The sequence below is a fragment of the Molossus molossus genome, unplaced genomic scaffold (assembly GCF_014108415.1).
Source record: "Molossus molossus isolate mMolMol1 unplaced genomic scaffold, mMolMol1.p scaffold_m16_p_23, whole genome shotgun sequence".
In the NCBI taxonomy this organism is placed as follows: Eukaryota; Metazoa; Chordata; class Mammalia; order Chiroptera; family Molossidae; genus Molossus; species Molossus molossus.
Window position 1 is genome coordinate 19,773,768 of NW_023425359.1, and position 17,522 is coordinate 19,791,289.

At 42.7% G+C, this 17,522-nt stretch overlaps 1 protein-coding gene across 1 annotated transcript in view; it reads left to right on the forward strand.

Annotated features, from left to right (window-relative positions):
• Positions 1-17,522, forward strand: part of USH2A (usherin) — a 534,168-nt gene that overhangs the window by 21,416 nt on the left and 495,230 nt on the right. The window contains exon 3 of the mRNA XM_036277426.1: positions 14,126-14,258. Within this exon, the coding sequence (XP_036133319.1) occupies positions 14,126-14,258 (133 nt within the window). The remainder of the gene's footprint in view (positions 1-14,125; positions 14,259-17,522) is intronic.

Genomic DNA, 17,522 nt, shown 5'->3' on the forward strand with positions numbered 1-17,522 from the left:
GAGCCTTCTATTTGGTGAAAGTATTTCTGTTTTCTGAAAGGGAACGTGCCTGGTGGGGACTCTGAATCCTTGCAGAGTTGAGACTGTCTTTCTAGAGCCTGTGCCCATGAACAATGACCCGATGCAGATGAAATTCTCGTCATTTTCCCTTTCATTTCTGAGCTTTGCATACACTGCACCACGTTTCTGAAGAGAAATCTGAGATGAGCTTGAGAATTATTGTTCTGTTTTATTTCGGCTTGTGTAGAAATTTTCCAGGTTTCTTGCTTCATTCGTAAGATCCCAGGACCGTTAGCATATACCTTGGTGTTAACCTTTGTTTTTCTGGACGCCTGGTAAGCTTTGCTCGGCCGAATACGAATCTCACCTTTTTAATCACTAAATGTTGATTTTTATTATGTCTTTGAATTTATATCTTGATTGCTTTTTCTATAAAATCGAGTTCTTTTTATGTCCAAGGTACAGAAAAGGTGTAGATACTCTGATGAAGCAGTTCTCAACCCTTTTCACCTCACGGCACATAAACTACTTACTAAAATTCCGTGACACACTCAAAATGAGGTGTTTTTGCCTCTCTGACAAAAAAAAAAAAAAACAGGTGGAATTTTGATTCATTCACACTGGACGGCTATCGTCGCGTTGGCTGTCGTCACTCTTATTTGACAGTCTCGGGGAGCGTGGGCAGTGCCCCTGACTGCACAGCCAGCCATTACCACGTGGTCTGGGAGGCTTGCCTCGGGTCGGTGGGAAATCACTGTTCTCATGCATTTGTCCATCAGCGTCTTCCAACGACTCCAAACCCCTTTGTCATGAGCTTCTCTTCTCCCGTGCAGGCTCTTTGGGCGTTTCCATGGCTTCTTGCTTTGCACACAGCTCATCACACTCACCGGGAGATGTGCTCACAACCATAGCCCCTTGCACTACTGTTGTTCTCCTGATCACAAAACCTCTAACTCCTCACCGTGTATCGCCACGGTGCCCACGCTGGTTGTTCACAGTTCAAGCAGGAATATTCTCGTGCCAATAGTCCTCAGCCTGGGACACAGACCCTGAATGACCTCCCTCGTGTCCTGGCACCCTCCCCCCCCACCATGTACCTTTCATTCCAGGGACTTTTCGTGAGCCTGGCTCTGCGTTCTGCCTGGGGCCTGGAAATAGTTGCTCCCAGGAAATCAGAGGCAGGGATAGGAGTGCTCATAAACATTCTGAGCTACTTGGAAAGCGATATTTTTTAACATGTGTGTTCTAAGGGACCTTCCATTTAAATCGAGTTAATCTCGTACTCTATTCCTGCTCAAAACCTAGCCTCTTGCATTTTCTTTCTTTCTTTTTTTTTTTTTTATCCTCACCCGAGGATATTTTTCCACTTTTTTGTACAGATAGAGTGGGAGGGAGAGAGAGGAATGGAGAGAGAGAGAGAGAGAAACATCGACATGAAGGGACACATCGAGTGGCTGCCACCCGCACGACCAACCAGGGCCGGGGACAAACTGCAGCCGAAGTACGTGCCCTTAGCAGGAACCAAACCCGGGTCTCTCCGGACCACAGGCCGACGCTCTAACCACTGAGCAAAACTGGCCAGGGCTGCATTTTCTTTTATGTCCTCTCTCAGTGACTTTGGCGATACCTATCAATTCAGTGTCGTCTGCGGATGACAGTTAACAAACCAACGTCCCCTCGGAGATTGTTAATGAAAACTTGTGATAAAACTGGAAACTCCCTGTCCATCCCGCCCTCCGCTCCATAAATACCTAGTGCTAAAGGGCAGTGCCGAATTCAAGTTCATATGAAAAGTTATTGCAGAACAGATGGGGTTGGTATGTCTGTGTGGCTCCTTGGTTCAATTATGTTTGGGTTCCATTCATTTTGTTGTGTGTTTCTTTGCGGGATCGTGGGCTAAGCGTGTCCGTTACAATGTCTCTTCCTTCCAGACTCTGGTTAGAGACCAGCGGTGTGGCCCTCTGGGAGGTAAATGTCATTTATTTGATTGGATACTCAAGCTTTTCAGTTGTTTGATTTCCTTGGAGAACTAGACCCTGTCTCGCTCTGGGGTCAGTTGGTGTCACGGTTGGGTTCAGATGGAATGGCATTTTCTCCCTTTGTGAGCCTCGGAGAAATCCTCAAAGTCTGTTGACAACGTGCTGGGATCCAGCTGATCTGATGGCATAAGTGACTTGGCCTGAGTCCGCCCCGCGCAGAAGCCTCGTGGAGAGGTGACATTTTGAGACGATCTCAAGCGCGTCGTGTACAAGCACCTGGGCAGTGCTCACAGTCACTCCTTGCTGTTCATTTCTTGTGAGCAACCCGATTTTTACTGTTCTTTAGCTGGAGAAGGGGATTCACTATTGTCACCTGCTCAGACACAGCAGCAGCGGACCCCAGGTGCCCTGTGGCCAGGTGTAGACGATGACACACGTCCGATGGCCATCGTTTTAGGGATCCGTGGAAGTAGAGAGCAGAAGAGACGAGACTGGGAACAAGAAAGATTGTGGCAGAGGAGAACGCGGGTGGTGGGTGCGACAGCCTAGCGCCACAGACTCCGGGGCTGGCGTCTGGGGGTGACTGCCAGGGGCAGGGCTTGGGCAGCGGGCCTTGGGACCACATTCTGGGTCAGCTTCTCGCACTCTTCCTGTCATCAGGCTTTGGAGACACTGGGCCTCAGTGCGGAGCAGAGTGTAGACTCTCGGTCCTGAGAAGCAGGGCTGGCGTACGGGCATAAAGAGGGTCCCGTGCCAAGATAGTGGGTGGAACTGCAGACCCCCTGTGCTACTGTCGCCCGCAGTGCCTGGATGCAGTCTGCAGCGAACAGAAACACGGCCGCAGACAGAGCAGCACCCTCCTTGCAGGAGTTTCAGGGGTGAGGACAGAAAGAGTGGATGAGGGAGAATTATGGGCAGTAGAAAAGTTGTGTCAGAGTTGCAGAATGACATGCCTTCCCGAGGGCTCTGTGCTCCAGGCCAGGCTGATCGAGTGAACTGACAGGGAGATGCCGGGTGTGTGCATGCGTGCGTGCGTGTGTGTGTGTGTGTGAATGGTATGTGTACACAGCGTGCACACGGCACGCACACACACGCATAGGGCGAGGGATAGAATGGGGAAAAGCAACCCTGAATAAACAAGAAATACATTGAGGAAAAAAGTAGTATCCAAAGAACCAAAATAGCATAACGCTACAGAAAGATATTGCATAATTATGTAGGTCCATTTGGGCACTGAAGGGGTCTCTGAGGTGGCAATATACAAGAGGAAGTTCAGGTGCAATAGTGACTATGTCCCTTCATCCCTATGACTTAGGCTAGAAAAAAAGTCTCACAAGTCCTAAAATCTCAACTTATATGGAATATTTAAATATCATAATTCAAACGTGAATTTGTAGAAAGTAGAGCTAAACTGCTACCTAAATATGTTCACCTGGGAGGGTAGTTATGCTAATTCACACATGTCCCTTGTTACAAATATTAGAGACAGGGAACACCAGGGAACTTCACGGAACGGGAAATATTAGGGGAGACACTGGGACTTGATTGATTTTTATATTAGATGTTATAAGGCTAATAATTCTTTTCATTGTTTCACATTTTAATATCTACCTTCATTCTCTGTTTTCTAAATTTTTTTCTTTATTGATTTTAGAGAGAGAGGAACAGAGAGGGAGAAAGAGATAGAAACATCGATGAGAGAGAACATCGATTGGCCGCCTCCTGCAAGCCCCCCACTGGGGATCGGGCCCACAACCTGGGCATGTGCCCTGAACGGGAATCGAACTGGTGACCTTTTGGTGCAGGGGTCCGCGCTCAACCACTGAGCCACACTGGCCAGGTGACATTCACCTTCATTCTTGATTTACTTTTACTAAAGGTGTACTAAAAGCAGCTACAAACTCATTATTTTTATTTTAATAAGTAAAGTCAACATGCAAATGTTTCTCACACTCAGACTTTTTACCCTGGATCTCACACCTCTGAGGCCTGTCAACCTTTGGAGAACAATTCAGGCTTTGCAAAGAGATGAACAGATTTTTTTTTTTTTTTGACAGCTACTGCTTCCCTGGGAGAAAATGGGTTGGGAAGAAACCTGTAAGACTTGAGCTGAATACGTATGAATTGTGAAAAAGACATGAATATTATTTCTTAGGGCACCCTTGAGTGGGAGCATCTAATGGCTGGTGTGACATTCTTCAGATGACAGGGAAAACATGCGTTTACTTCGCCCAAACTGATGCTACCATCTCAGCTTTTACGGTGTAAAGGGGATAAAAGAAAGAAAACTCTTTGTGAAATGTTCTTCTTTTGACCCATAAGTAGCTACTTTAGTTTTTAAGGCTAATATAATCCTTCCTTTGGAAGAATGCCTGCTAGATATTGTCATTTAAAAAAAAATTTTTTGGATGGTTTGTTTGTGGGATGTTCCTTTTCTAAATATTGTTTTTTCTTTATTGATTTTAGAGAGAGAAGAAGGGAGAGGGAGAGATGGAAACATCGACGAGAGAGAACTTTGGCCGCCTCCTACACGCCCCCACTGGGGATCGGGCCCACGACCTGGGCATGTGCCCTGACCAGGAATCGAACTGGCGACCTCTTGGTGCATGGGTTGATGCTCAATCACTGAGCCACACCAGCGGGGCAATTTGTGTGTGTTTGTGTGTGTGTGTGTGTGTGTGTTTATCCACACCAAATTAAATGTGTGTGCTTCTCCATTACTAATTGAGAAAAACCAGCTTAGACAATGACCATTGCACCAGCATCAGGGCAGAGAGAACCACCTCTAAACAAAGAGCAGCGTGAAGACCTCTTTCCAGATCAAGAATGTCTTTGAAGAAGAAGCAGTCCTCAGATTTCACAGTGCGGTTCTCCGAAGGAGGCTCAAGCGCTCCGCACGTTTTCCCTTCTCTCTAGTGACTCTTCTTCATTCGTGGAGAAGACACATTTCAAAGTAATTTTGCTCAGTACCATTAAGCTGAGAAGACATCCGAGCGGTCATGGATAGCTGGAAGACAGGCATGTACGGAAAGCAACGGACTTTTTTAGGAACGTAAAATTAGTAAATAACCCGTCCATTTTCAATGGCCCATCCCACCCTCGTAGCAGATTTTAGTAGAAGTGAGACATGCCCAGTGTAAGCGGATCTTTACCTCTGTTTTGTTTTGTTTTTTTTTATCCTCACCCGAGGACATTCCTGCATGTATCTTCAGATAGAGCAGGAGGGAGAGAGAGACATCAACTGGTGCCACCCACTTGACTTCAACTGGGATCAGGGACAAGCTGCAACCGAGGTACGTGCCCTTAGCGGGAACTGAACCCAGGACTCTCTGGTCCATGGGCTGATGCTCTAACCGCTGTGCCAAACCGGCCAGGGCTACCTCTGCTTTGTTGATGTGACCCCACTTCATTTCAACTTAGAGAGACTGCTCAGGATCTTTACGACGTCGTTTGAGTCCTGGCATGAAGTTTCGTTTTTAGACCGGACACAGAATAATTTCCTGTACATCTATCTACAGGTGGAGGGCTTGATGGATGACCACTCCGACTTGGGGTCAGGAGCGAGTTCACGTGTCTGGGCAGGGCTTTGGCCAACTCCCCGACATATACACAGAAACCCACCCTTTTGATTCTTCGGGTATCATTTGACTTAACTGTGTGCAACCTGATCATTGATTGCAATTTAAAGAGATTTAAAGACCTGGAACAGATTTGGGGGAAGGAGAGGAAGGTAATTTTAGATTCAACACAGAGGGACTGCTTGGGGACTTGGGGTAACTGAAGCCTCTACCCATTTTCTTGTGTCTTCTTTTATTTTTTCCCCACAACTGACTCCTGCCCTGTATTCTACTAATTCCATACTTTGCTGACTCCTAAGAGTTTTCCTGGAGTTAGTTTAGATGAAGATTTAATGAGTCCCTACCAGTTGCTACTGTGACTCTTCAGGGAAATGAGGGAACAGCAGTCAACAAAACAGCAAAAGAAAAAGGAAAACCTCTTCTTATGGGGTTTATAGTCTAGGTGGGGAAAAGGGACTAACAATAAAAAGAAAAAATAAGGCCGGCCGATGGATTAAGTATCGCCCCATGGACTGAGAGGTCCTGGTTTGATTCTTGGTCAGGGCACATGCCCGGGTTGTGGGTTGTGCCGGAGGCAGCCAATCGATGTATCTCTCTCACATTGATGTTTCTCTCTCTCTCCCTCCCTCTCTCTCTAGAAAAATCAATAAAAACATATTTTTTTTAAAACAGGAAAAGTTACTAAAATATGCAATACATCAGGTGTAGATGCAGAGAATAATTGTATAGAATGGGGGTTAGCCAGGATCACAGGCTAGGGTTTTAGATCAGGTAGCTGGGAGAGCTTCTGGTAAAATGAGAGGTTTGAGAAAATATCTGAAGGGGGAGGGCATAAGCAGCAAATGCCTATAGAAATAATGTCAAGCCCTGGCCGGTTTGGCTCAGCGGTTGGAGCATCGGCCTGCGGTACAGAGAGACCTGGGTTCGGTTCCCGCTAAGGGCACGTACCTCGGTTGCAGTTTGTCCCCGGCCCTGGTTGGTCGTGCGGGTGGCAGGCACTCGATATGTCCCTTCACATCGATGTTTCTCTCTCTCTCTCTCCTGCTCTATCTGATCAAAAAATGGAAAAATGTCCTCGGGTGAGGATAAAAAAAAAAAAAAGAAATAATGTCAAGGAGTAGGACTAGAAAATGCAACGATTTGAAGAAAAGAGGTGCCTGGAATATTTGAAGATGGAAGTGTAACCAGAACAGAGAGCGTGGACCACGTTACTAGGAAATATGCCAGAGGTAAGAAGGAGGCAGACCTGGTAGGGCTTTGTAGAACATTTTTTTACTCCAGGTGAGAACTCATTGGAGGTCTTTCTGCAGAGGAATGACATGATCTCATTTTGTTTTAGCAAAGAATCCTTGGGCTGCTGTCTGGGGATCACAGATCTTATCAGGGAGGCCAGTGCAGAAATCTAGGGGAGCAGGTGGCGGGGGCTGGGGCCGGGGTTGTAGCAGCAGGTGCTGAGCACTGAGTGCATGATGGATATGTTTTGAAAGGGGACCTCTGGATTTGCAGTACCTACAGACAATGGTTCAAGTCTATCCCTATTACCTAGGAAATCAACAATAAATCAGACCATTGGCGGATTTTTCATCATCTGTATGTGTAAAGTAATAGCTTTTTTTTTTTTTTTTTTTTTTTTTTTTGAGGAAGAGAGTAATTTAATAGTTTGGGAAGAAGTGGTCATGAGAGTTTTATATCCAATCAAGTCAGGACAAAGAAAACTGCTTGCATTCCTGCATTAAATTTGTAGAGATTGATTACATCGGAGGCTTATTTGTAGGAAGTTGTCATATAGGGAGAGCTTAATAGATATCAAGGGGAATAGCAAATCCAAAGGGTCATACGTACTCTGAAAATGTGACACACTTAGGCATAGATCACCTCACGGGTCTGGCTTGTCTGAGTTGCTCAGAGAGGGAAAAGCAGAAGTGTGTGTGTGGTGGGAAGGGGGGTGGAGTGGGTCAGGGGAGATGAGCATCAAGGGAGAGCAGTGAATGTTGAAATACAATGTATAGGGTCATGGGAAATGAAAAACAGAAACAAAAACCAACAAGAAACCTCTTTGAGGACCATATCTGTGAATGAAGTCCTTTTCTTTCTTTTTTTTTTTTAAATTAAGATAGAGTGGGAGGGAGAGAGAGAGAGAGAAACATCGATGTCAAAGAGACACATCGAGTGGCTGCCACCCCCACGACCCAACCAGGGCCGGGGACAAACTGCAACCGAGGTATGCGCCCTTAGCGGGAACCGAACCCAGGTCTCTCTGGACTGCAGGCTGACGATCTAACCACTGAGCCAAACCGGCCAGGGAAATAAAGTCCTTTTCTTAGAGCATCTTTCATCCAGTCAAAGAGAAAAAAAATCTAGAAGCAGGCGATCAGCGATTCAGCTTAGTGATGGGGACACAGGTACATCCCAGATACTGTGGGGAACCCATATGATTAGTTTCTGCCAAAGCAACCTTCCCGGGTTAATTGCCCCAACTGTTTTTCAATATTGTTTGTATAAATATAGCTTACTAGAGAAGATCGAATAGACGAGAGCATTTATTTACAATTACATAATTATCCAAAGACTCACGTTCATGAACAAGGTCACTCCATCAAGGTGAAGGTTCCCTGCTTGACATATTTCCTCTGCTAGAAAAGGGTGCCCTTAGAATTATACCCTCGTGTAGACTGTGTTGGTGGTTTTATTTTTGGAGTATCAATTAGTCAATCAATCAGTTAGTATTTATTGAGCATCAGCCCGGGACGTAGGGCATGCTCATCAAATTTGCAAATGACACACATCTTGGAGGATGGTAAATGCTCTGGATGACAGACATAGCGTTCAAAAAGGTTTTGACAGCCCGGCGCGATGGGCTGAAGCTAACAAGATGAACTATAACGTGGATAAATATAAATTCCTGCCCTCGGGTCTGCGGACCTAGCCGCGCACGCGCAGGACGGGTTGGCTCTGCTGCAGCAGGTGTACGTGCAGGAAGACCGTGTTCGAGCAAATAGCTCGACTTCATGTAGCCGTTCGAGCTGCCCCTCTCCTCGTCCAAGCTCCCGCCTGCGGTGTTGGATTAGGTGACGGCGATAATCCTATTTTAATTTGGCAAGTCAGACCACACATGGAGATTTTGGTATTTCTGGAGGAGCCACATTTGAAGAAGAGAGAGACCCCAAACCATGCCAGATTTGGATCAAGCTCTGCAGAAACTAAAAACGCGTATCCTGAGGAAGACACAGGTGACATCTTTCTCTGAGTCTGGGCAGACTCTCGTGGTGCAAGAATTGTCGGCTGAGATCTCAGTAGTTAGAGCTGGAACTTGACGTGCTGAGGTGATGTCTTTTCATTCACTTGTAACGCTAAGAGCTGTTCAAAGATGAGAGGGTCCCCCAAATCTGCAGAAGCTGAATACTGGAGCTGTCCGACCTCTGTGTCCTCATTTGGGGGGTAACAGCACTGCAGAGGGGCACTCTGAGAAGTCGCAGTGATATAAGTGATTAAGGCATCCAGTCCCGGGCCAGGCACATGGCAAGCGAGTGTCTGGCTTGTCCAGGCTGTCGTCCTTCTCCGAGAGCCCGGTGTTGACATGAAGCTTGAATCATCCCTGTGCAGAGTTTCTGCAGGGAGATTCAGCGGAGGGGTCTGAGACGGTGGTTACTTCTACACGCTCACTGGGTGTATTGTCTGATTAAAATGGGTGCGAACCCAACTCTGAACCAGTTGACCTTCTCTATGACCTTGAATACTGTAAACGTGTTGGGTTGTTGATTCTCCATGACTCAGCTTCATTTTCTTTAAAATGGAGACAATAACAAACCTACCTTGGGTTGTTATAATGATAAAAGAAGGAATAGCCACAAAAATTTTAGAACAACGTCATGCTAATTTTTCAATAAATATGAACACATAATGCTGACGTAGTTGACAAAGCATCATTGGAGGGTACGGAACTGGAGATTTATATTTTGAAAAACACTAAAAAGTCAGGTGAATGAAAGGCAGTAGGAAGGTTATTGCCGTATGGCAATAGCTTGAGTAAAACACGGAGACAAATTAAGCACAGTGTGACCACTAGACAGTGAGAACACCTCGCCATGTAGGCTGACACTGGCTGCTGGTGATTGGTCCAAGGGAAACTTGGGGTGGGGGGGTGTGGAAAACCTCAGGAGACTTTGGTTTAGGATGGGGAGCCTCCCAATGCTCAAAGGTAGGGGAACATCACATTAAAATAACCTTGTGGAGTTTTCAGAATCAAGTCCCCCTTTTATGCTTAATAATTGTAGCTGGAAGAGTAGAATCCTTTCTGCACATCCTTCTGTAACCTAGAAATGGAGATTCTATTTCAGGACACCTGTGTTGCAGGAAGTCCAAGACACGTGTCCTCCACGAAGTTGTTCCCGCGAAGCCCTTAGCAGGGTCTCACTTGTGTTTGGATCCCTTCACATTCAACGTGATGTCCTTGATGGTCATCTCCCCTAGCCTCCTCTTTTCAGAGTGAGCTTGGATTCAAGATCTGTTGCCGAATCACTTTGCATCACATCAACGGAAAAGGTGTCATTCGAAATCCTTGCAATGGTTTTGCTCCTAATGGAATTGGCATGTGTGTGGGGGGCTTGGAAATGGATTCTGGGAAGGCGAGTCCCACAGAGAAGACCCTAAAATATGTTATGGACCACATGCTAATGGATCAAGGTACAACTTCTCAAAGAAGCTCCTTGAAAAAGACATTTCATTCATTAACTGCATTTGGTGTCAGTACTTAAGAACAACCATGCTTTATAGTGATTCAAACACTAATATACTAAAATGATTCTGTCGTTTGATACATACGAGCTCCTTGAGAGAAAGGGAGACAGGATTTTGATTTCATGTTCTTGGTGGAGCTCAGAGGGCCAATGTGAGTACAGGGTTGATGCTTTATTGAATTAGATTTAAATTGGGACGAGATAACAGGAAAACTATAAAACTATTTCCCAGAGGAAGAAGTCAGAGCAGGTCCTACCCATGTTTCCCCTACCCATCGGCAGTTCCCTTTGGTGGTTGGTGGTCAGTAGAAGTAAAATAGCACAAAGATTTGACACGGGAGGGGTACAGGTGATTGTGGGCGATGGCCATAATCTAGGTGGACTTGGTTGTATTTTTTTCCCCCTTGGTAGCTTCTCAGCATATACTACATACTTTCTGGAATTTTGAATTATATGTGCATGACAACGGACAGGAATTCTACTTTTAAAAAAATCTAATATACTCTTGTGCTCAAGCGAATGAGTACATTCTATCACAGGGAAAAAATTTGACCCCCCAAAAATGAGGTTCAAATAAAACATGGCACCCTGAGATATTGAAGGCTCGAGAATTGATACCCTATATCCTTTTTCCCGGAGTGTTTTTGGTTCTCTCATGCGAGATCGAAGACTTTCCTGTGGCTACTACTGATTTTGCCAATTTATTCCTTCATCCCACATCCAGAGACAGGTACAAATTCCTCTGACCTCTTGGGGGTGGGGAAGGAGTTGGGTGGGAAGTTTACTTTAGCAAAAGGCTGTCCTTCCCCACATCAGAGCTGCCATCGTATCTCTTCCTATTCCCCACGCAACCGGCAAGGGGACCACCAGAATGAACTACTGCAGAGATCCACCTCCATCTTCCCGGTTTCCGTGGGATGGGCCCCACCCAGAACTGCAAAGTAGTTCAGAGAATCTCGGAATATAAAACACGGCACAGAGCCCCCAAGAAGATTTGGTCTTATTTATAGAAAGGTGGTTGGTAGGGGAAGGGTCAGCAGGCCAGAGTGTCTTGGGATCACCGTGAATCATTTTCTACGCACCAACGAAGTGCGAACACCCTTCTGGAATTCACTGCGAGAGACACTGAATCCCGCCACTAAGCAAATATGAGATGAGTTGATAAAAAAAAAAAGAAGAAGAAAGAAAGGAAAGAGAAGAAGGTCCTGAACTCTTGACTACAGATATAATATAGTGAACGCAGAAAATCAAAAACACGCTTTCTATCTGACTCAAAATAAAGGTGTACTTAAACTTGTAAAAGACAACATTTTTATTTGAATGATATGACAGGCCTGTCACCAAAGTGTTACCTGCTATAAAGAAAGCCGAAGACTTATTACCTTTATTAGACCCGTGACACTGAGCTTTTGCCATACATTTCTAGCTTCTGTCCCTCTACAGAGACAATTTTCTTTTCTTAAATAAACTGTCATGCTGGTGTTAATTTATTGTGGGCGCTCTCATGCTCTGCGAATTCTGCTGATATAAAACATGTATATGTTAGATTGGTAATAGTATCTTTAGTGGGGCTGACGAGAACAAATGTGTTTCCCTCATGGCTGTGCTAATGTGATAAAGGAAAATGGGCTGTTCATCAGCTTTTCTCTGGGTAAAGACAGTAGAGATGGAACCACATTCTTTTTTATGCATTAATACCACCGAGAACTTTTCACTAGTTATATTTCATGGGCCTGCATGTGGTTCAAAGACGTTGTAAAACATGAGATAATGCTCCAAATAACAAAGTAGAAAAGCCTGTATCTTTTATAATGATAACAGTCAAACACCAAATGACAGTAACAGGCTGTAAAAAAATGGGATGCAAAAAAAAAAACCACCCAACAAGGCTTTCTATCCGGCAGAGGGGTGTACCTCCAGACCCACCAGGGGCAGGGTGAGTGGTTTTCCTTCTTTATCTTGAAGCTTTGTTTTTATAATTAAGTAAAATGCAATGCCAGGGAAGGGAATTTTAGAAAGAACATTGTTTAAGTGAAACAGGTTGATAGAATGGAGAAAAGCCATATTAGAAAACTTTTTAAAAAAAATATTTTTTCTTTATTGATTTTAGAGAGAGAAGAAGAGAAAGAGAGAAAGATAGAGACATCGATGAGAGAGACATCAATTGGCCGCCTCCTGCAGGCCCCCCACTGGGGATCGGGCCCACAACCTGGGCATGTGCCCTGACTGGGAATTGAACCAGCAACCTCTTGGTACATGGGTTGACACTCAACCACTGAGCCATACCAGCCAGGCTTATACAACTTTTTGAAGAGTTAATATTGTCAAGTAATGATTTTGTTAACATCTGGGGTTTTTGTTTTGTTTTGGAGAGAGAAGAGGTTGTTCAAAAGGGGTTCTTGAGGCAATCACTCCCATGACTTAAAGATGCTGGAGCATTATTGTTTATTTTCATCAATTATTATGAGGCCATTTTAACAGAACAGCATTTTGAACACTGTGATTTGAGATATCATTTTATTAAAATGTTAGCCTCTAAACATTTCTACTGCACACCGTTAAATTTCTCTCTCTTTCCCAAAGCCATCCCCTTCCCCAGACTTTGGTTTGCCATTTCATCCCTTTGACTAATTAGAGTAGCAAAGATTCCTTTTACATTTACCATAAAAACACTTTAAACAGGCTATTTGTGGAGACTAAAGTTGAGGTCAAAACAGCTGATCCGTCTATTCAGAAGGATGTAGTCACTGAAGATTTTGCAGAGATATCATCAATGAAGAAATCTGATCAATTTTGCGTTGCTATTTAGGGATCCCTTTCCACAAACAAAAATTCCATTACATCAAGTGGTATCATCCAGGGATCGTCAAACTGAAACCTATGGAACACACTGCTGACCACCTGTTTTTAGAAAAGCTTTGCTAGAAGACATCATGCTCAATCATGTATATGTGATCTGTGGCTGGTTTCCCATCACAACTGCAGAACTGAACAGTTGTGACCTGGTTGCATTGATCCACAAACTCATTTGCTTGTAAATAAAAGCATTACTCCTTGTACAGAGGAAATTGGCTAATCTTTTGTGCAGTTATTAGGTTGTTTAAATAATTAGCCTAAAACAGATTAGAAATTTACTTTCATTTTTCTAAATATGTCTTATTGGTTTTTTAGAGAGAGAGGAAGGGAGAGAGAGATAGAAACATCCATGTGAGAAAGAAGCATCTACCAGCTGCCTCCTGCACACCCCCTACTGGGAATTGAGCCCACAACCTGGGCATGTGCCCTGACCAGGAATTAAACCGGGACCACTCAGTCCATGGGAGGATGCTCAATCCACTGAGCCACGCTGGCCGGGCTATTTTTATTCTTCACTGGGAAAGTACAGCTGAGAATTACTAACACCTAACAAAGTAAATGTTTCCAAGAAATATTTTTGTATGAGCAACTTAAATTGAATTATATCTACTCATATATATATATATATATATATATATATATATATATATATATACACACCATATTAACTAGTACCTCAAAAAACCACATATCTTCAAAAAACTTACGAACGCATAACCATCAAGGCTGTTAAAGTATGGAGCAAACAATTGTGTATACCTGTGAATTCACTGGTAGATATCACAGTCCAAAACAACATGTGGTTTTATATCTAGTTATATAGACGTGTAGCTACATCATTAAAATAAATTACTTTGTCTTTCCAACTGAAGAAAGTGGAGCAGTAAAAAATGAATCTGAGAAAGACTGCTGAAATGTAGTTATCACAAAATTAAAGGCTATGCAATTAAACTAATGATAGGCTACTTTCTTACAGGTGCATCAGAAGAAGGTCAGCCTCTTCCTCAATGGCTTGGAGGGGGATGGTACAGCTTTCGATACACAAACTCTAAGAGGCGTGATTCCAGATTTTGCCTCTGGTGCTACACAGATAGGGCAGAGTTTAAACGGTAAGATTCTGACTTCAGGGAAGTGTTTATTGTATTCGATGATAATGTTACTAAGTGTGTCAAAAATAATATTTTTAAAGTGTTTCTGTTTCTTAGGGCAACTGTATCTGTTTGCTAGGGTGACTGTAACAAACTAGCATTCTGTGGGCGGAGGCTGAATTAATAGACATGTATCCTCTCCCATTTTGGGGCTGGAAGCCTGAAATCAAGGATGTGCAGTGTTGGTTTCTTTCGGAGCCTTGGAGAGAGAATTCATTACAGCCTCCGCTCCTGGTAGCTTCTGGCAATCCTGTGTTCCTCGGCTTGTAGCTCCGAGTCTGTGCCTCCAGTCACATGGCCTTCCCCTCTGGGTCTTCTCCCCTGTTCTTCTCTTCTAAGGATACTTGTGGTTAGATGTAGTGCGCACCCTAATCCAGTACGGTCTTATCTCGAGAGAGTTAATTGCATCTGCAATGACCCGTTTTCTGAAGGAGGTTGCGGTCACTGGTTCCCATGGACTTGTATTTTGGAGGCCTCTCTTCAACTCACTCTACCAGAGAAACTTTATAATCAGGACATATCTATTGTGATCAATTTTAAAATTAACAATGTGTAATAAGTTTTATTTTTTCTCATTTTTTTTTCTTTATTGATTTTGGAGAAAGAGGAAGGGAGAGGGAGAGAGAGATAGAAACATGGATGAGAGAGAACATCGATTGGCAGCCTCCTGCATGCCCCCCACTGGGGGTTTAGCCCACAATCTGAGCATGTGCCCTGATTGAGAATCAAACAGGTGACCTCTTGGCGCATGGGTTGACACTCAACCACTGAGCCACACTGGCTGGCCTATATTTTCTCTCTCTCTTTTTTTCATTTTACTCTAGGGTTGTTGTTAAAGTAGGACTTAGAGTATCAGATACAATATCAAATACAAACTAAGAAATAATATTTGATGTGTAGTAAGCTGGATTTATAATCTTCATATCTCCCTATCCTAAGACTGTCCATGTGGTTTAAAAAGATAATACACACTGCATATTTAAAAGAACAGAAGTTGAATTTAAAATTATCATGAAACAACTAGCACAATTGCCTATACTTTAAAATACAAATATTATTTACATTATTGAAAATACTCATTAGAAGAAAACCCAAACAATACAGAATTCTGTGAAATAGCATTCTCTTTTCTATCTTCGTAGATAGATACAGATAACTTCATGCTCTTCCAAATTTTAGTGTAGATAGCTACAAATATGCTTATAAATATAATTTTCCAAGAATGAAATTATAATACAAATGTTTTCTCTGAGCCCTCTAAAAATAAATACTTCCCCTCCAAATGTTACGGACTTTTTCTGTTAATGTGCCTTCTCATTTCAAATGACCGCACTGTGAACAATTGTATAGCTGTAACAAAAACTTTTTACACAAATTTCTATCAATGAGCATTTATTATTCTAATATTTCAATATTATTAGCAGTTATTTGATAGAAAACAATATATACCTGTATTTATATCTATTGATCTAGTATTCACATAAACATAGAGTCATACATAAAACATACAAAAATACATACATACATACTGATCGTCCAGTTCCTTAAGACCTTATACTTTTGATGTCAATGTACCTGAGTTCAAATCCCATCTCCCCACTTACTGGCCATGCGGCCTGGATCACCTTTGTAATGTCTCTAAACTGTCATTATCCCAATTAAAATGGCAATGATGACGGTGACGATACTAGTCCATCTGAGGATCAGTTGAGGCTGTCACAAGAAGCATTTCTGTCTTTCCATCTGCCACATGGTAGTTATTCAATATTTGTTGAATGAATAGCTAACTTATAACTGGGCTTTGTATATGCTAAACTGTATTGATATGTAATGCTATTATTAACATTATTATATTTATTTCCCTAGCATAGCTCTGTAGAAGTTAGATCAAAGTATATGGCCATTTAATATTTGAATACATGTTAGAAAGAGTGCCTCCATGTGTAACAACAGACCACCTCCTGACAGGTTGTAAAAAATTGCAGCCTTATTTAAAAATATGGGCAAATACTTTTTTTTTTTTGCTTAAACACGAACTGACCTTAAAAAAATATTTATTTTTTCACCTTTGCCATTTTTGTCATTGAAAAATATTATTGGGTGACTCCTTAGAATTATTTGGCCATTAGTGAGTTTGAGTAGCTTTCCACGTGTGTCTCGATTAATTGAATTTCACTTGTTTTGTGTTTATATCATACTCTGGGATTTCTTATTTATTTGTAAAAGCTCATTAATGTTAAGAATGTTATGCTACACATGATTTTTGTTTCCAGTTTTTAGATAGCCCGATAACTATACATTATAGAAATTTAAATATATTAAAAAATATTTTTTTAATTTATTTTTTATTAATTTATTTCTGTTACAGATGTTTCTCCGTTCCCCACCATTGACAACTTCCCCCCATCCCCCCTCTACCCCATCCCCAGCTTTGTTGTCTATGTCCATCAGTTATGCACACATGCATATAAGTTCTGTGGTTTATTTCTCCCCCCTCCCCCTCTTCGGAGGATTGTCAGTCTTTACCCTACTTCTATGACTCTGGGTCAGTTTTGTTCATCAGTTTGTTTAGTTCATTTTATTCCAGAAATAAGTGAGATCATGTGATATTTGTCTTTCTCTGCTTGGCTTGTTTCACCTAAGATAAAACTTTCCAGGTCCCTCCATGTTGTCTCAAAAGATAAGAGAGCTTTCTTTCTTACAGCTGCATAGTACTCCATTGTGTATATGTACCACAGCTTTTTTATTCATTTGTCTACTGATGGACACTTGGGCTGTTTCCAGAATATATTGAAAATTTTTAAGGAAGGCAAAGACATGAATGCACCATAATGCATTAAGGATTCAATTTGATGAATTTTTTGTCTATGTATATACTACCTGTGCAATTCTCCCCCAGCTATAGAACACATTCTCTATCCCAGACTCCTAGTGAATACTAGCTCTATTGGTGAACACAGGACAGTGTCAGTATAGATTGTCGACATTGGTTAGTGCAGCCTCTCCTTGAACTCATGCAGTTTGGATCACGCAGTAGCTACTCTTTTGTGTCTACTTCCTCTTGTCAGCACTGTCTATGAGATACATTGCATGTGTTGCTATATTTTAGCTTTAGGAAATCATTTTTTATTCTAAAATGGTTGTTCCAACCAGCAATGTATAAGAATTGTTCCACATCCTTGCCAACACTTAGTATTGTCAAATGCTGCTGGCCATTCTGGTGGG